Raw genomic sequence first — 20,714 nt, forward strand, 5'->3', positions numbered from 1 at the left:
TTGGGGAGCTCAGTCAAGTTAGTTTGATATTGGATCTGCTGATATTTACTTCACCCCTTTGCTCACTCACAAACAATGTCTAAAAAAAAAAGTCACGTCTGAGATTTTAAAACAATAGAGAACAGAGAAACTACAATCACTTAATTTACTCAATATTTCCAGTCTTTTCATTTTGACAAGGATATTTCATCAAAATAGACAGAATTCATGCAGCAGGTGCTGTACATGGTAAAAGTGCAGAAGCCTACAACGCTCACAGAGATAAGGAGCTGCTGGGGTTAGTTATAAATACAATCAAACAGAGATAAAATGAACTTCCTTACTTTAGACAATCTGAACATGCATGTAGTGCATTTTATAACAAATAAATCACTATTTTGCCTATAAATGCCTATTTTAACGTTTTACATAATATTGTTCCAATGAAACCATATCACATACAAATTCAAAATCAGCTGTAGTGTACAGAGAAACATCTGATAAATATATTACTACACTTAGAATAGACAGATTACAATTTGCAAACAAGTACTTAAGAGAGCCAGTGGAATTCTGGAGAAAGGTCTTGGACAGATGAGACTAAGATTAACCTATATCAGAGTGAAGGAAAGACACAATAATGTGGACTGCCTCACTAGTGCTTGAAGGGGGTAAAATTTGGTCTGCACTCACCCTCTTATTACCAGTACACAATGCAAACAAAGAAACAAACAAACAAGAAAAAGAGAAGCTTTCTGCAAAAGCAAAACAGCACAAAATCTCATGAACAAAACACACAAGGCTTGACTGAATATATAAAGAATTAAACTTACAATGAGTATTAGGACCTATAGTTCCACCAATTCATTACAGTAAGGCCTGAAGTTAGCCACATCTAAACCTCTTTGCTGCAGCATGGTCTCTCCTTTTGGCTTGTAACCTGGCCTACTTCCTTTATACCGCCACATATTGGATGGAGTGGGAATAACCATGAAAAAAAACATGCTATCTATCCCAACACTGGAGTCACATGGGTGTCAGCTATGGCTTCAAGTAGGCCTAAGTTGTAGGAATTGTTTATGCCAATATAGAAAAATAGACAATAGGCAAGTGGCTTAAAGGTCCAACCACAACAGGCTCAATGAGACATAAAGAACCAGCAAAACAGGCCCAATGAGACTAGAGATGCATCTTTCAGATATTAGGATCAGATATTGATTCCGATATAAACAATGCAATGTTTGGTCTCACTGACTTCATATTTCAGAATAAAAGCCGGGCAACACTGATGAACACGAGTTCAAAATAAATACACGCAACTATTCATCAAAATTACTGCATTTTCAGCTAAAAAAAACACTATTCAGGAGTAACAAACAACATGAGAACTAGCAAACAGTGAGTAGGCAACTGAAGATCTATCATCCAGGATAGATAAACAGACAGAAAGAGCATTGTGGATGGATGGAGAGAGAAGAGCTTTTTAAAAGAACAGAAAGGAAAGCAACCCACAGAAACTTACTAAACTCTGTTAACATGGCTATGCCTAATCTCACCCTACATACCCAATCTCACCACTTTTACTGGTGGTACTATTTCCACATATTTTTGTGGAATTTTATTATCCTGAACCGTATCTGAACCTTGGTCCTTGGTTGGAGTTGCTAAGAGTCAATTCAGGAGTGATTCCTTTATCCTACCTTTGTCCTGTGTGTAGGTATTCACATATCCATATGAAGAGTAAGTTAGTTGTAGGAAGTGTAAACAAAAAAAATAAACAAATAAGAAAAAAGAGAAGCTTTCTGTCAAAGCAGAACAGGATCTTCATTACAGTGAGGCCTGAAGTTAGCCACATGTAAATCTCTTTGCTGCAGCATGGTCTCTCCTTTTGGCTTGTAACCTGGCCTACTTCCACTATACTGCCACATAGTGGATGGAGTAGGAATAACCATGAAAAAAAACATGCCATCCATCACAACACTGGAGTCACATAGGTCTCAGCTATGGCTTTAAGGAGGCCTGAGTTGTAGTCTTTTATGCCAATATAGAAAATAGACAATAGGCAAGTGACTTAAAGCCCAATGAGACATAAAGAATCAGCACAACAGGCCCAATGAGACTAGGATGCACCTATCAGATATTAGGATCGGATATTTGTCCAGATATTAACAATGCTCGCTCCCCTTTGGTCTCACTGACTTAATATTTCAGAATAAAAGCCAGAGAACGCTGATAAATTCATGATCATCAATAAACACAACTAATCATCACAATGACTGCTTTTTCACCTAAAATCATCTGTTGAGAGTCATATCTCATATGAAGACATATTTGAATAGCCTATCTTTTGAAAACAACAAAATCTGGCATGTGTGTCTGATAAAAATAATATGTAATTGTAGTGCAAACACTGTGCCAAGGTCCTGCACAATTGTTTCTTATTTTAGTGACAAATAAATAGTAATTTAATGCATTTACATGTGTGTGTTAATTTGTTGTATTTTATTTTACAAAGTTAGTGAGGTCAATCCACATCAGTCCTGATGCTTTAAGTCTCTCCTACATGGTGGGGTATACGGTTTATTTATTTAACAATGGTTTCAGATCAGTATTGCATATCTATCGTTAAGTGTATGCATTGGTCTAGGAACTGAAAAAGGTTGGTGCATCCCTAAATATAACATATAGGAACAGAAGATCACAGCACTGTTGTGGTGTGTTTTTGACTTCACTAGTTAACAGAATATGCCTACATTGATAAATCCCCATATGTTTCACCCTAATTGGTGAATGTTTAAATTCAAGTCCTCTGGAGAGACAATATTATAGAATAGGCTAATGGACATTTACACCACATGCTGCAACAGCAAAACAATCAGCTTTCTGATAAATTAATCTAGTCTATCAGATTATCCTACCTGTAGTTTTACTGCTGGAAGCACTTTCTAATAAATTCATCTAGTCCAGGAGGAGACCAATGAGATGAGATTGTCAGTGTTGTTTATGTTGTAATATTTCACATAATATTGACACATTGACCAAAATAACAGAATCTTAAAAAAAAACTTTGTCAATATATCACTGTCAAATACATCAAATACTGTCAATAATGCACTTCAACATGTAGAATATAAGGTAAAGCAAAAAATAATGAATAAGTAAAAACAATCATTTCTTTTTAAAATAATATAACAACCATTAAAGCAGATGGAAAATTACTTACTGATAAGTAAGGTAAAGAAATCGAGCCTAAAATGACAGCCAATAGCTTGTTGCCAAGGTCTGGTCTGCTTCAGAGTCGGCCAATCAGCGCTCAGGGGGGCGTTTCCTCAGCTCCTCTGCTAGAGACATGCTGTGGATCAGAGAAAGAGAGAACGCTGGAGTGAAACAGGATAGAGAGTTTTATTAAGACTTTTTTACATAAAATCGCTCATAAAGGTGAACTTTGAGAAGTATGGCTGAAACGACGATTTGGATTTAGTCTGCATTTGATTCGGTGAGTGTACTGGGTGAATCTTTTGGTGCATATTAATGAAAAAGAGTAAAAAGAAAAGCCGATAGAGTTGAAGCTAACATGCTGAGCTGCACTGCAGTTTGTTTCAAGGGGTCTTGTGCGAGTGGGCAGTGCTAGCCCCCATTTCATGCTGCTGATGAGTGTTTATATTGAAAGAGGGAAGCATAATTGGTGTGGCGCAACAGATAACACCTCTACCTGCCAGTGAGCTACCACGTTGGAGACTAGGGTTTGATTCCCAGTCTGGGTGGCTATGCTGTGCTACACCAATAAGAGTCCCTGGGCAAGACTCCTAACACTACCTTGGCCCTCCTCTGTAATACAAGTAACCTTGTAAGTCGCTCTGGATAAGAGTGTCAGCTAAATGCCATAAATATAGAAGCACTTTGTAATTCTGTAATTCCATATTGTAGTCCATCTGTTTCTCTGCATACTTTCACCCTGTTCTTCAGTGGTGAAGACCACTACATGGTGAATGGTGAGCTATTCTTAGCACTGCAGTGTTAAATGTCTGTACGAGTCCAGAACAAATCTGTAGACTGCATGTTTGGTGTGAAAGCAACATTCCTGCAACGTCCTTAAATCTACATGTCCAGATCACTCAGATTTGATGGCTGATTATGAAGTCGTGATGAGCCGCTAGTTAGCATGGCTGAGTGACCCGTGTGCAAAGCCACTGTAGCGTTAGTGGCTTGTGCCATTTGTTGACAGGCATCAGTGACGGGTGCCATTCGTAAAGTGGTACGTGCCAGTGGATGTCATTTTCGGACGGTGCAGTGCCACTTCCTAGTGCCAGATGCTGATTAGGAACTGAACCCCCTTTCAAAGCGTGCCTCAGCTCCTTACCTACTGGATAGGCTTGGCTTTGGACCCAGGTTATCTTACTAAACTGAGAAATCCTGCTTTGTGAAATGACCCCCAGGAGTGGCTAAATGTTTACATAGGATTCAACTGATTTGTTAGATGAACAGAATTACTGACACGTTTGATTCATTTTGTTGCTCTTGGCATGCAGGTATCCCACCAATGCAGAGTATGTTCAGGCTGCCGACGCTTTCATTGTAAAGAGCCGTTTCCTGAGGGATGTTGAGGAGAAGTTTGTGTTTTTTTTAAATAATTTTATTATTGTTGATCACAGAAGCGTAGTTGGTGTAACATTGGTGGAGAGATTTGCATAATTTCTGATAACTTGTGTCTTTGCTGAAGGAATCATGCATTGTTGGAGAGGATGCTACGTCTGAGGCCCACGTTAAGGTGTTGCATGAAGTACAGGACGACACAACCTGATTTAATGATCGTGAAGGACCACATGAAGAAGACCTTTGCATTGGCAGCATGGAGAACTAGCTAAGGGAATGGCCATTGAAAACCTCCTGGTTTTCTTAGGGGTAAGTGGAAAAATGTAATGGGAGAAACGGCATAGCCATCAAATGTGATGTGATGAACCAAGTATGTAAAATTGTGTTTTTAATAATCTGTATTCTAGTTTTTTTACTCTTTGCTACTGCCTTCATCACTGCACTTTATTACAACATCATAATGAGTGTATTTTCTGCTTTTACCTTACAGTTGTATGATGAGGTCGATGCCATCCATCCTTTAATGGTGTACGTTTGTCACTGCTTCAGCTGAAACAATGCTGGGAGTTTTTTTCTCTAAAGGACTCCTCTTCAGGAGATGCTCACCAAAGTGTATGCATGCCATTTTTGTCTCTACCAGCAGACCTACAGAATACTCTTAAATTCATTGATACTCTCAGATGTGTACAGTTTCAAGAAAAGGTGCTTCAGTGTGTATCTAATATTACACACAATGATGTTTAGTATTCTCTTGGTGTTTGTGTAATGAGCCGGTGGTGCTGACACATCCTGTTCCTCTCTTCCTCTTTCACCTCCGGCTGAAGATATGCTGGCCGACACCGGTCAAGGCCGATGTGAGGGGGTGCACTGGGGACGGAATGTGCCCGAACACTGCTAACAGGTAGCAAAAGAGTAAATATGTTATACAGTGATGATTTTGCTTCTAGCTACATAAGGGAGTGGACTGATAATTGTAGCATAACCAAGGTGGGGTACAAAGACTGAGAAACTGTTCTGCACTGAGGAAGACTTTATGCATTGTATTGTCTTACTCCAATAAATTTGTTACTCACTTTGATGCAGACTCAGAGACTCAGTTTTTCATTTCTATCACGGTTTTTCCACCACAACAGAAATGATGTGACCTTCTTTTAAAGTGAGTGTGTGTGTGAATGGTTGTTGGAGGCCGATAGGGTAGATAACAAAAAAATATAAAACAAATTAGAGGAGGGGGTACAAATGAGTTATGAAGGAAAATTTTAGTTCAATGAGGCTCTATAAAAATTTTATTAGTTACTGGAAAAAATGCACAAGTTCAGATCAAACAGCAAAACCCAGTGCACATAAGTCACTCAGCTCAGTTTCAATGTTAGAAAAAACTTCAGTGTCAAGTATTCATGAGATATTTAACTCAACTTTCATCAATAATAACAGTCTTCTGAACTTTAAATGAGAACCAACAGTTTTTTTTCTTTTTGTAATAATAATTAAACGTCCTTTCCTTTTCCCCCATGTGTAATATTGTGTCAAAGTGTCAGACAATGTGTCTAAATCTTCACTACCTGAGTAGACTAAGGCTTTAGGTGTGTTTTGAGTGTCTGCTTCTCTTTTCTGTGTGTGTATCTTTCTCTGCGGCTCCGTTTGGGGGTGCTCCCGCTACTGACGTCACTCGCACAGTACTCTGGGAAGTGTAGTCTCGGGTTGGCTCGCCAACTTGGATACAGGAAAATTCGCATAGCAGGAGTTTACACTTAACAATCTATATTTACCCTTAAACAAGATGCTAATCCTGCTAGCCTACAGCTTGGCAGCTGAAACGAACTCCTTTAGCCAAGGTAGATATCTCACATTTATTATTGATCTGATAACCGTTTAACTCCCTTATCAACACTATCATCTTGAAAATATACCCTTCTTGAACAGCAATTTATGAGAGTTTATTAAACTCGGGACAAAATAACACTGGAAAAATGAGGAATGGGGGTATTTTATATCCTTTTTGGACAGTTTAGCGACAATTTAATCTTAATAACTGCTCACAAAATTGGCGACTCATCATCAGCTCTGGACATGACTGGTTCAAAGGTTTGAACTGCCTTCTCAACCTTCTCAAATCCACTTCTCTAACCTTCATCCAGAAACAGAGGACTAGTAAATGTTCACTAATAGATGATCCTATGCAGTTAAACTCATTTCTGGATCACGAAGGCAAGAGGAAAAGATCTAATTGACTCTGAAAGAGGGTTCAGTATTGGGACACAGATGGCAGTAGCCTCAGTCTCAGACTGCTCATCTGGTTGAAAGCACACATTCGCAGTCAGTGAGCGTGATGTTCATGTGATACTGAGATATGTACGAAAAATGGAGGAGCAGATGTTACTCAGATGATGGAGAATGGCAGTGCAGGATATAATCAGCTTGTCAGCATGAACAGTCCATCCACACCTACATAGATAAGGGTGTTAAAGCCAGGCTACTGTGCAGAAACCGCTTGATACAAAGACAAACGACCACCTGAGAGCTCAGCAGTATGACAATCTCAGGCACTGTGAGACAGTCTGATTTCTAATGCTTCACCATATTCTCCACAAGTGGGTGAGTGCATGTGTGGCCTACCTGAAGAGAACAGTACAGGCCTGAATGCTTGACCCCTACAGTAAGTGGTCTGGTGGTTTGGTTATGCTGTGGAGGGCATTATGCTGGTCTGTAAATGATAGAACTCAAATCTTATGGCTTTCAAACTCACCAGATTTCAACCTAGTTGAACTTCAGTGGGACTCATGCCTTAGCATCCTCCACCACCATCAATAAAACTGAGGGACTATCTTTTAGAAGAGTGGTATTCAACCCTACAGAGCAGTTCCAGAAACTTGTAGAATCCATATCAAGGCACATTGAAGCTGTTCTGGAAACTTATGGTGGCTCGACACCTTAGTGAGACACATTATGTTGCTTTTTCTTCCAGTTGTCCCCCATCTGTGTGTGTATATAATATAGAGTCATACTGGGTATTGACTTTATTTGTCCGGCCTAAACTACAGGCACCTGAATGGCCAATGATCCTGTGAATAATGTTCATTGACCAACAAAATAAAAAAAAAACAGCAAGAAAGGTACAACCAAAAGGTAATGCTGTCATCCAGTGCCAGCAATGCACAGTTCACAATCCACAACAGTGGTCAACAAAGCTCCTGAATATCCACCTTCCTACAGACCCACAGGGCTCAGTTGTAGGGTAGATGTTAATTATGAGAGAGCTGCAGTGTGGGCCTATGTACAGGGTTTAAGTAGTAGGTTGAAGTAGCAGGTATGGTTATATGTCTTTGGTTCACAGTCCTATATTTGAACTTAAATTGACATTTTCTTCCAGTTTTATGTGCTTTGATTAGAAGTATTTAAAAACAACAGCAGTACAAATTGATATGAGCCAGTATGACTAGAGTAGCTTAGTGTTTTTGGTGGATTGGTAGATTAAGGATCAGCATGTGTTTATTTAACCAGTATCATTGTCTTAAAGTTTATAAATGATCTTTTGAGACATTACACCAATAGAGCACATTCATTTCTCACCATGAACTTGTGGAATGGCTTTATCATGAATACAGTGTCTTTATGCAATGCCAAATGTATGGGTGTAACTAGACGTTAGCTTGGTGATGCACGTAAATGACAAGAGCTGCAACATTTCAGAGTTTATTTTCTTGATGAAACAAGCCAAGCCTTTCTGACTGCTTACCTCCTTTGATCTGATGGAGGCCTCACCCTAGCATCTACACTCACTCCTACATCTCACCCTAGCATCTACACTCACTCCTACACCTCACACTAGCTTCTACACTCACTCATAAACCTCACACTAGCTTCTACACTCACTCTTACACCTCACACTAGCTTCTACATTTACTCCTACACCTCAAACTAGCTTCTACACCTCAAACTAACTTCTACACTCACTCCTACACCTCACCCAAGCTTCTACACTCACTCCTACACCTCATACTAGCTTCTACACTCACTACTACACCTTACACTACCTTTTACACTTGCTTCTACATCTCACACTCACTTCTACACTCACTTCCACACTAATCCCTACACCTCACACTAGCTTGTTCACTCAGTGGGTCACAGACTGTGCCACATTTGTGTTATCCCCTAACAGTCTTGTGATTTAGCAGGCCACCACAGGATTCTCTTTCCACAGCCTGAAACACAAACCAAACAATATGCATTAGATACAGATGCACTCCTTAAGATTTGCAATGCTGAGATTTGTTCATGTTAATTGATATTTCTAGGAAGTTGTGCTAATATCACACTATCAGGTCCTCTCTACTACCAAAAGACATATTTTAGCTTGTACTGCTTCTCTTAGCATTAACTTCCTTTTCTCTCTGGCTAACCTGATCCTAGGCTGACTCGCTGCATTGGAACCAACTGTGCTGCAAGATCTGCTGAAAAGTAGGCCTCCTGGATGGTTTGTACTGCAGGCACCAGCTAATCAGATTGCAGCATTCTGTGTAGAGTGATGGGATTGGATGAGAGAAAGATGCTTCAGCATGACATTTAGCTTTTCTTTTCTTTTAATGATCTCTACATTTCAAAAAGACTACCATGCTAAATACACAGATCTGAACTTCTACATTTGGGGACACCTGGTATGTAGTGCGATACTTCAGCTTTAGTTCTGCATATTCTCCCAACTACAGATCTAGTTTCTGATTTCTGTCTCTTACACTTAGATATGTGTCTGTTTTCTTCTTGTTTACCAAGATGCTCCCATTTATCTTACCAGTGGATAGGCCATCCTCAAAGCACAGAAGTCCCTCGAGGATATCCAGGCCATTTCTAAAGGGCAGGAATCCACATACCATCCTGAACAGAAGGACTCCTAACGACCACACTGTTGCAGGCCTGGCGTGGTACCTCCGCTTTAGGAGGAATTCTGGAGGCCAGTATTCCAAGGTGCCTGAGAACATAACAGAGGAAGAGAAATAAGGAAAGCTGAGCACAGATCTTCATTTAACAGCTTAACAGCTTAAATCCTCTGAGGATCCTCTTTTTGTAAGCAATGTGTGAAGCTTGTAGTGATATCAGTGCCCTAAACTCAAATGTACCTGCATAATCAGTATGTCCAGCCTTCCTGACCCAGTCACCACAGCCAAAATCAATGAGCTTTAGCTCCGAGGTGTCCGTGTTGATGAGGAAGTTCTCTGTTTTGATGTCCCGGTGCAGGACACCTCGTTTGTGGCATTTTTCTGCTGCCCCAACTGCCTGGATCATTAAGTTTCTGGCCATGTCTTCAGTGATGGAACCTCCGAAGTTGTCAAGGAAGGCATCCAAGTCCATGCAGGGATGAGGACGCTCAAGGATTAGAATGTAGCGCTCAGGCTCATCAAACCAGTCGATGAGCTTTATAATATTGCTAACGGGTGGCTCACTCATCGTCTGCATGAGAGCCACTTCAGCAGGCACGGACTTGGAATCATCAGGCTGCAGGAAAACATTGTGAGATCAGATAATGAGAACTGATCATGTGAAATCCAGTTCTGTGTTACTACTAGTATGCTTTATGGACAGGTTTTGAAGGTAAAACTGGGTTCTAGGTACACTTACACTTTGGACGTATAGATCACCTTCCTGTTTTGTGACAAATTTAATGGCCACCTGCACACAAGGATAATACAAGGTATTAGGATTATGGGGACTGAAAAGACAATAGACGAGATAATGAAGTTATGGAGAGACTGAGGTTACAACCTGTAGGAGATCGGAGAGACGTTTTCCCGCGAAGACTGTTCCAAAGCCTCCTTCGCCCAGTTTCCTTCGAAAATATATAAATCATCAAAGGTATCTGTGGAAAATAGTGGTGAACATGAGTATTAGCTCTCTTTAGATCATTTATCAAGAGTTTATCTATTAACATCACCTGCTGTGCAGGGGGCAGTGGAATTTACATCATGTAAACTTGGATAATTAAAGGTTCACTTATATACACAGGACCTTCTTCAGGTCTGGCCAATGAACTGACCTGGCTTGGTGGCCTTCGTTTGTCCATGAGTTGTGTCCTTGGGATGGTTTACGGTCCCTTTCCTCTTCTTCCTGGTAGAGGCTTCAGTATCAGGAACTGGACTCGTTCCTGCCAGAACACTGCGGCTGGATTCCACCTCTGTCCTTTTCCTTTTTCTTCCACCACCATCTGTGTACAGGATGATTTGTATTTTTAATGGAATTTCATAGACCGTGAGGTGCGTATAATTCTGCTAATGGTAATACTAGACAGGTACATAACATTGATATACTATTTTCTTATGGTAAAGTGCTATTTAAATGTACTGAAACTGCACTAGTGTCCATAAACAATGTTGCTAAGTAAAGAGCATTTTTGTCCCTTCACTAAAGTCTCATATCAGATTCAAAAGTGGCCTTAAAACAAAAGCAGCTCTAATAAGTAAAACTTCAGCAGGAGTGTATGGACTGACCTGTATGTTTAGAGCGCTGCTCCATCATTTTCTGAGTGTTTTCGTTCATTGAACTCTTAAGTTGTACAGTTTTGCAGTTCTGCATCACTACCCTCATTTATTGTGACATCATAATGAGCTTGTTGCCACGATGATGTACTGACATCTAGACATGGGCCATGTATACTCTATATGTATGTATAGAAATGTGTGTGTGTGTGTGTGTGTGTGTGTGTGTGTGTGTGAGAGAGAGAGAGAGAGAGAGATGCACCCATTGCTGACACAGATGTGCAAATGCACACACACAGCTTGTCTAGTCCCTGTGGAGAAATACTGCCAACAAAATAGGACTCTCTGGAGCAGATAAACAATAATGTCTTGTGTAGGTGTGGAAGTAATCAGTCTCATAAAATAACTGTTAGAATCAGTGTCAGTGCATACCCATGATTATGGGATAGACATGGGATTTAGGCCTGTATGACACAGGCCGTAGCTTGTGTTTCATATGATCAACATTTATTTACATCATTGCTTTACTGAGCCTATAAATTGGAGACATGTTCATCCACTAAGACTGTCACTAAAAGTTATAGCCAGATCATATGAAACACAAGCTATAGCCTACGTGTCATACAGGCCTAAATCCCATGTCTATCCCATAATCATGGGTATGCACTGACACTGATTCTAACAGTCCCCCCTTTGATTCCTAAGGAATCATGAGGGTCAGTGCATGAGACAGAACATAAGTCAAAAATCAGTGTATGCGGAGTCTGCTAGGGCAGGAAAAGAAAAATAACCCTTAAAAAAACACCTTAAAATTAAATCATGACTTAATATTTTTAACATTTTCCCAATACAACAACAAGGGAGCTCCCTTGAATAAAAGTGTCCCTGTGGGGCAGTCCCACAAGTAATTTAACTAATACACAGTACTTCTATGTGTGCGTATGTAAAAGTGTTTAGTCTTCTGTCTTTTGTGACGCCTCTGGAGTGGGTGACTTCTTTAACCGACTTGCGTGTATCCACTGTGGTGATGAAGTCGTCAGTACAGCTGTCCCTGTCACCGCGATCACGGTCGTAGGTGGGCCATATGCAGCTTCACCAACCTTTCGCGGATTGAACGTTCTAACCAAGACTGTTTCACCTGGAATAAACAGGTGAGTAGGCTTGTCTGCGGGAACAGGGAGCGAACAAGAGACATTACCATGCACACTGTTCAATTGGGTGTGTTCTGCCAAAATGGTGTCCATGTCACCTGTAAAGGAAATGCTAGGATTACCACTGACCCATGGGTGGTAAATGATCTACCAAATATTACCTCAAAAGGGGACAATTTAGTGGTGGCGCTGGGTGACATCCTAATTTCACATAGTACAGCAGGCAGTAAATCTAACCATTTCTTTCCGGTCTCCGTCATTGCTTTACTGAGCCTTTCTTTTACTGTGCGGTTCATCCTTTCTACCACACCTGAAGACTGAGGATGATAAAGTATATGAAACTTCCACTCAACACCTAGATATGTGTACAACTTTTGGGTCACCTTGGAAATAAACAAAGGACCTTGGTCTGAGTCAGTCACTAGTGAGATTCCGTATCGGGGTATGATTTCTTTTGACAAAATCTTGACCACCGTGCGAGCATCTTCTCTGGAACAAGGAAAACAACCTTTCAACCCATTTTGAAAATCTGTCTACAATGACAAGTAGATACTTAAGCTGACCACAAGGCGGCATGTGGGTAAAATCTATCTGCAGACACTGAAAAGGATATTCTGGTGCAAGTAAAGCGTCATGTTTAGCCTGAGTCTTACCTTGATTACTTCTTGCACGTCAAACAACTACTTAAGAGTTTGGTTGTTGTACGTATATCAGGGATACAAAACTGTTTCTAGATATTAGCTATCACCCCCCGTTTGGGCGACATTAAATACCATGCATACCATGAAATACCATGAAAATAGCTCACAAGAAAAGGCAGAACAGATTTAGGGAGAGCTATCTGGCCCTGCTCATTCCTAATCAATCCTCCATCTGCACCCATTGACGCCCAAAAGACACAGTCTTGAGGAGTGGCCTGCGATTGCAAAAAGAGCAAGACAATATGATTTCGGAACAAGTTCAGGAGAAAACATTGAAAAGGTCTCTTCAGTGACTGAGGCTTGAGGGCATAAAGAAGTATTAACTCAGCCCAGCGAGCAGCCTCATCTGCTAGTGTGTTACCCTTTGCTAGATCAGTGTCCGATGTGGTGTCATGACCTTTAACCTTAACAATGTCCAGACGTCTCGGCTTACTACATGCTGATAGGAGTGCTGACACCAGGTCAGAGTGTGAAATGGCAAATCTTACCAAAATCATGAACCACCCCAGCGAGAGTCTGTATAAATGGTCACAATCTGATCCTAAAAAAGTTGACAAGCTCTTACAAGTGCCATCAGTTCTACTGCCTGGGCAGATTTAAAGGGAAGAGAACATGCTTCCCAAATAGAATTAGGGAGAGAGCATACGGAATATCCACAATGAAATTCTGAATCAGAGGGCCTAAAACAGGAACCATCCACAAAGATGTGGAAACCACCCTCCAATGGGGTGCTAGAAAGGTCAGATCTTACACTTGATGACTCATGGATGAGTTCTAGACAGTCATGATCAGCTATCACATCAGAGGAAGCCGATGTCAACAGAGATTCTTAAAGGATGGCAGGTGTGCTATGAGTGGTGATGGTTTTGATAGAAAGATTCTGAGTAGAACAGAGAATGACCTCATAACCTGAACGTCGCTGAGCCGTCATGTGTTGTGTTTCAATGTTATTCAAAATAGTCAAGACCTGATGAGTTTCTTTGCATCAGTGACCATCAGGGCAAAAGCAGCCACAGCTCTAAGACAAGTGGGCATGCCCTATACTACCAAATCTATAGATTTTGACAGATAGGCAATAGTCGTAACTACCTCCATGCTCCTGGGCCAGGACCCCCGCTGCCGTAAGTATACAATATTCACATTCAAATACAGAATATATAAACATATATATACACTATTTTACACTATTATGCATGGTCTGTTCCAAATAAACAAGTTTCTAATATATGAGGTATGAAATTTACAGATGTACACATTTCTATTTACATATAAGCTCATATAGTGAGTGAGTCTGTAGTGAAAAATAAGGTTATATTACAGGATAAACAACATATATTATTGTAAAATTCCAAATATACCAATTTGACATATTGTCCCTGATGTTTATATGTTTTCCATATAATTACCAACTGTTCAGATTCTAATATTACTAATATTACTGTTTTTATTTCATTATTTTACGCTTTAGAACAAACCAGACAGAATATCTGCTGTAGGCGTGCAACAAGTAATCGACTTAGTCTACAAAAATCAATGACCCAATTAGTTCATTAGTATTTAATAGTCGATTAGTTGTTGACGTCACCACGCATATTTCCTGTGCTGACTAGGACCGTTCGTACATGGATCACATGTTCAGGTGAGTTTCACTTACTTGTCAAAGCATGCTACCAAAGTGTAGATTTATTGGGCCATGTATGTGATACAAATGTCATTGGTCAACAGTAGTTGTGAAAACTGATGGAGCAAAATTCATTTTAGTTTGTGTATATGGGAATAACAGTACAGTGATTAACAAAATATTTTAAGCAGACCTTTGTAGGAAGATAAAGTAATGGAAGGTAAAATACTGGACAGATCAGGTTGTTATAGGAGAAGACTTTAATGTAGTTCCAGTTGACCATCTTCCCTCTAGAGGGCAGCAGCATCTTTTTGATTATATTTTCAATAACTTAGTCTCCAATACTAATCTGACAAACTGTTGGAGGACAAGAAACCCCAATGCCAGACAGTACACCTGGTTTAATGCTTTCAATAATGGTCAGTGTTCAAGGCTACACTACTGGTTAATCCCTCACAATATGACGGATAGCATTTTAAGTTGTGAAATTCACCTTTGAATTCAATTAGGAAATTTAATAGTAACCTTTTGCCTAATTGAAGATATTTCACTACTGGAAATTTCACCTTTGAACAAATGGGAGTGGTTTAAATGCAATGTTAGAGCAGCAGCAATTAGGACAGTATGCTTCTAAACAGATGAGGGTCCAACACTCACAACAGACACACACAGACTCGTTCAGCATTGATTAGGAAGTGAATATGGGTTGAATGCAGTGTATTAAGCTTAGCCTGTAGCTCAGCTAGTCTGTGCTGCAGCATGACTGAGGAGACAGAGGCTGCTTCTCTTTAGTGAACTGCATCTCTTCATTTCATTTAGACGGGCTGGAGCATGGTCGAGGAGAAGAACCAGGCTGAACCAGCAGACAGAGTCCAGCCTGTTTCTCTGTGCAGCTGGACACAACGCAGAGTCGTGGACGGGTATCCCGGATGTAAAGAGGACCGGCTACATTTATACACTGATCCATTAATAAAGACTTTTATCTTAGATTTTGTCTGAATAACTTAATACTTTTGTCTCAGTCCCTCTGAAGCCCACTTTCCAGAGTGTGTGAAAGTGTGTAAAAAAGAAAGAAGAGAGAGACATTTTTAGGTCAAATAAAGTTCATTTTATTATTTTTATCTGTGGTTAATAAGAATGAGAATTATATCAGTGGTATATTAATTTAATTTTGAAAATATCAAATTGACATTTGCATTGTATTAAAGGTGTAGTTGTATTAAAGGACAGAAACAGTCATTGTAGGACATTAAACTAGACGCTAGGTGGCAGCATGGAGTCAGGAGTCAAATGCTTCAACAGCACTGAACTGTGTTAATACTCTGAAAAGCTTCTCAATGAGCATCTCTACACCAAAGCTGCTCAAGTACTTCAAGTACATCGCTGCGCTAATAGCGCCCCCCTGTGGAGAGTCTTAAGCTCGCGGGAGCCATTACAGCACATTGTGTAATAAAAACTGAATGAAAATATCTAAAGAATTTCATTTTTAAAGCATAAAGGAAAATGATATCACTCTCCAGTGTAAATGAGACCTTCCAGCAGTAAATATTCACTCAGCTTCTAGTTAAAGAAATATTTGAAGGAAACAGTGGCGTAGGGTTCAATTAAACTGCTCACACCACCCAACCTAACCCCTCATATGAGTCGTGTTTTATGTTAAATTAAATATAGGAAATGTTACACAAGAAACGACAACAAATATTTACCATCTCACCCATCTTTACCATTTTCTCCACATGACCTGGATTTGCAGGACTGTCCTCAGACTGGATGGTTAACCTATTTTGAGAACTTTAGTGTTACTGTCTTCAAAGGAAAGCCACAACTTTTCATGAAACTAACAAAACATCTGTTCTTTGTTTCAGTCTCCAGTATTCTCAGAGCTTCTGGCTATTCTCAGCTTCTGCCTGGTAAGACACACACACACACCTTTCCTGCTTCAGTTCAGTTCAGTTTAAAGCTTATGTGTGTTTATGACAGATGGGTCTGCCCTACAGTGCGTAGGTATGTTGGCTTGGAGGCCTATTCAGCATGGTTAAAAAAACACATGTATCCAGGATGTACTTGGATTACTTGGATGTAATGCAAGCTAGCAGACCAAGAAGCATTCTGGTCAATAAGACACACAGATCTTCCATTAACTTCTGTTATTAGACTGTACTATACACTGCATAGTGTTAGAAGGGTGAGCTGAACTGTATTGATTACTTAAGTGCTGATTTAACACTGGGAGCTTTACTGTGCATGTAGTCTTTATAAGTCAGAAGTCAGAGGTTTCTTAATAACAAAAAATAACTGGCACCATCAATGATCAGAGACTAATCCCATTTCTTTAACAGACGCCCTGGAGAGCCCAAAGAACACCCTAAACACCTCAAACTGTGTCGTCTCACCTGGGGAAGCAGCCCAGTACTGCTGTGACCACTGTAACATCTTATACTAATCACACAGGAGCAACTCCATCAGCATCACTGTGGGTAAGAGCACAGAGAATGACTTTATAATAAGCTCATCTGACTGCAGTAGTAGTAGCAGCATTCTGTAATCATATGTGAGCAGCACGGATTGCTACTGGCTAAAAACGTCCATAAAAAAGTGCTACTACCTGATTCACACCCGGACAGTTTTGTGCTAAGCATGTGCTGCTCTGTTTAGAGAACAGGTATGGACTATAAGAAGTTATAAGAACCAATGAACATTAAAGAGAATATTATATTATACTAATTAGCACTAAATCAAGATTTCTGTGATTTACACTATATGGACAAAAGTATTTGGACACCTGCTCATTCATTGTTTCTTCCAAAATGAAGGTGATAAAAAAGTATTTATCCTGCTTTTGTTGGAGTAACTGTCTCTACTGTTCAGGGAAGAAGGCTTTCTACTAGATTTTGGAAGAGAATTGCTGTGAGGATTTTATTGCATTCAGTGACAAGAGCGTTAGTGAAGTCAGGATGTTGGATGATCACCACCCCACCACCTCATCCCCAACTCCCCAACTCATCCCATCTAAAACTATTAGATGGAGCACCACCATAATTCATCTCAATGCTGGGTGGTTTTATACCCCTCTAACCCACGTCTGACACTAGGCATGGCGCAAGCAGGTTCATGTGTACTATCTGCTCTAGAAATTGTCCTTTTCTATTGGCAGTACTTTTCTACAAGCACCAGACAAGCTGTGTGCTATTTGCACATCTGTGTCAGAAATGGCTGCAGCTTAAAGATGCTGAATTCAGTCATTAGAAGGTGTGTCAACAAACATTTGGTCATTGGCCATTATCTATTTTTAGTAGAGCAACTTAACTGATTGGAATCTGTCTGGCTGTCATCAGCTCACAAACAGTAGCTGCCTTCTCACAGACAACTGCTGTATGTGTGAACAGCCACTGTGGGTGAGCTGCTACAATCACAATGTGGTCTGTGTGAATGTTGTACCAGTTTACAGCTACTGATACCAGTTCCTCTTCTTTTCCAGTGGATTTGCTGCAGCCCAACATCTCCTTCAGTGCTTCTGGTGACTGGTTTCACTAGTGGCTTGAAGGACCTGTGGTGACCAGGAGCTACAGCTTCTCCATCATCTGCTCCTTTCAACCACAGTATCCAGGAGGTACCAGGTGGTGAATCCAGCATCACCAGAACTCAATCAGCTGTTAACCACTGAACCACCTCCTTCCCTGAGGCTGATTATGTCCACCAGGGAAACTACAGCTGTGTTTATGAAGTAACTGTGTCTTCATGCTCTTTTAGATCCTCCAACACTGAACTCTTGGCCGTCACTGTGAAAGTTACAGTAATAAGATGAGCTCATTGTTCTTCTGGGCTTGTTCTCCTGAAGTGTAAATGTTCTGACAGTAATTTCTCCCTCAGTATTGTTGGTTCCCATCATCGGTTTTTCATCCTCAGCAGCAAGACTGTTACTCGTATCAGTTCAGATCATCGTTTTCCTCAAAGGGAGAAATAAACAAAAACTGCAGATAGCTGAGAAGCTGTATCGTAGACACTGTGAGTACTTTCTGTTCTGAGTACAGTTTACTGAGGTACATTGAGACTCACAGAAAATAAACTGAGAGTAGATACACATGTCCAAATGTTTGTGGACACCTGCTCATTCATTATTTCTTCTGAAATCAAGGGTTTTAAAAAGTATCCTATTTTTGAGTCTCTACCTTCTTCCCTGCAGAACGAGCATGGATGTGAGGATTACCACCCCACCTTATCCCAAACTCCCCAACTCATCCCAAAAGTAATGGATGAAGCATCATACATCATATTTTGAAGACATTTCATAAAATCTATTTAAAAAATCACAAAAAGAAACATTCTTCTTACAGACTGCTTTGTTGAGTTGTTGTGGATCTCTATATTGAGAACAATGAATGGTCAAGTGTCCCAATACTTTTGTCCATATAATGTACCTTGGTACTGTGTAGAATGCCTTTTGGTAAAAATGTACTGAAAAACAATTAAAAAAGAATAATTAAACCAGGCAAGGATCCATGTAAAATCCAGTAGTTCTTTGAGATGTCATGGTTTTATAAAAAGGCCTTTAAGAACCCCCTTGTTTAAAGTGTAGAGAAATGTGCTGCTGTAAAAGATGGTTAACCACTGAAAAGATGGATTTATTTATTTATTATTTTATCTATCCACACAATTCTTCAGGTGCCAGAGCCCCGGCGGGAAATGAGGAGACTGAGGGGGAGGAGGATGATGATTATGAAAATGCAGAAATCGCTCTTCAACAAAGAGAGGACTCTAGTCTGGTGCATCCTGTTACACTTAGTAGTCGAATGTCTCTCTGGTTCGTTAGACTGCAATCTGATTGCTTAGTGGGACGGAATCTGCTAATTCACTTTTTTCCAAGCAAAGGGAGGGTATTTGGTTCTACTGGGAGGGATTTTGGATGTACTGAGAGGAGTTAAGGTGGTACTGGGAGGAGTTACGCTTGTACTGGTGGTGATTTTGGTTGCAATGGTAGGAGGTTTGGTTGTACTCGCAAGACCTTTAGTTGTACTGGGAGTTCTGGTTGTACTAGGAGGAGATCGATTGTACTTTTAGTAAACTTTTAGTTGTACTGTGAGGAGTTTGGTTTGTACTGGGAGGAATTCTGGTTGTACTTGGAGGAGTTTGGGTTGTACTGGGAGGAATTCTGGTTGTATTGGGAGGAATTCTGGTTGTACTGGGAGGAGTTTGGGTTGTACTGGGAGGAATTTGGGTTGTACTGGAAGGAGTTTGGGTTGTACTGGGAGAAATTTTGGTTGTACTGGGAGGAGTTTGGGTTGTACTGGGAGGAATTCTGGTTGTACTGGAAGGAGTTTGGGTGGACTGGGAGGAATTCTGGTTGTACTGGGAGGAGTGTGGGTTGTACTGAACCAGGTGTAAGAGAATTAAAGAACTCTAGAATTAGAGAAGGGTGGAATTCTTTTGGCTTTTGCTTTGTGGGAGAAGACCAGACCCTCCTCTGAAAAGTGAAGCTAGGACTGAGAGATGTGGCAGAGTTAAAGGAAAGTGACGGGGTGGTAGTGGGTTGTGAAAACTTATTATAACATTATTCTGAAGCTGCTGTTTTAAGGTAGAATTGCTACATAAGGTGGTTTTAAGCTTTTTCATATTTCTCATATTTTAACTGTATGGTGACTGATTTATTCTGTAGAGGAAAAAACACAGGATCAGGATCACCTGTTTGAGGAAGAAGACGATAATAATGAAAGTGGAGAAACAGTTCTTCCAGAGAAAGAAGATTTGGTGAACTCAGTGGAAAAATCAGTTTGCAGGTGAATGTTTATGTAAACTGTGTAGAACATCACAGCCATTTGAGTCAGTACTGGTTATAATATTGGAAATGGACTTATTTTCCCATCTTTCAGGTTCCTGCCCACTTTGTAGTTCACATAACATTGACATTTTGTGGCTAATATTGTGTCGTAAACCAGTTTTTCATTTGTGTTCTGATATGATCATCCTGTAGATGCCAAACACACACACAAGACTGCCCATGTGGAGATTGAGATGGATGATGAAGACTATTATGAAAACTCATATTCAGAGAATTCAGAGATTCAGAGTTCTCTGATGAGGACTACATTAATGTAAACTAGATAGTGGTGATGGCGTACTCTGACCACCAACTCTGACCGAAACCATCTCAACCAAAGGTGTTCCACTGGATTCAGGTCTTGTGACTGGGAAGAACCAGCAG

General features: G+C 40.3%; 1 protein-coding gene across 1 annotated transcript in view; it reads right to left on the reverse strand.

Moving 5' to 3' along the window:
- Window positions 1-8,981: 8,981 nt before the first annotated feature.
- The window catches only part of LOC140556626 (serine/threonine-protein kinase pim-1-like), a 53,118-nt gene continuing 41,385 nt past the window's right edge, over window positions 8,982-20,714 (reverse strand). The window contains exons 2-6 of the mRNA XM_072680707.1: window positions 10,333-10,396; window positions 10,183-10,239; window positions 9,690-10,065; window positions 9,365-9,541; window positions 8,982-9,088 (exon numbers count right to left, since the gene is read on the reverse strand). Of these exons, the coding sequence (XP_072536808.1) occupies window positions 8,982-9,088; window positions 9,365-9,541; window positions 9,690-10,065; window positions 10,183-10,239; window positions 10,333-10,396 (781 nt within the window). The remainder of the gene's footprint in view (window positions 9,089-9,364; window positions 9,542-9,689; window positions 10,066-10,182; window positions 10,240-10,332; window positions 10,397-20,714) is intronic.

Source organism: Salminus brasiliensis, chromosome 5, assembly GCF_030463535.1.
Source record: "Salminus brasiliensis chromosome 5, fSalBra1.hap2, whole genome shotgun sequence".
NCBI lineage: Eukaryota > Metazoa > Chordata > Actinopteri > Characiformes > Bryconidae > Salminus > Salminus brasiliensis.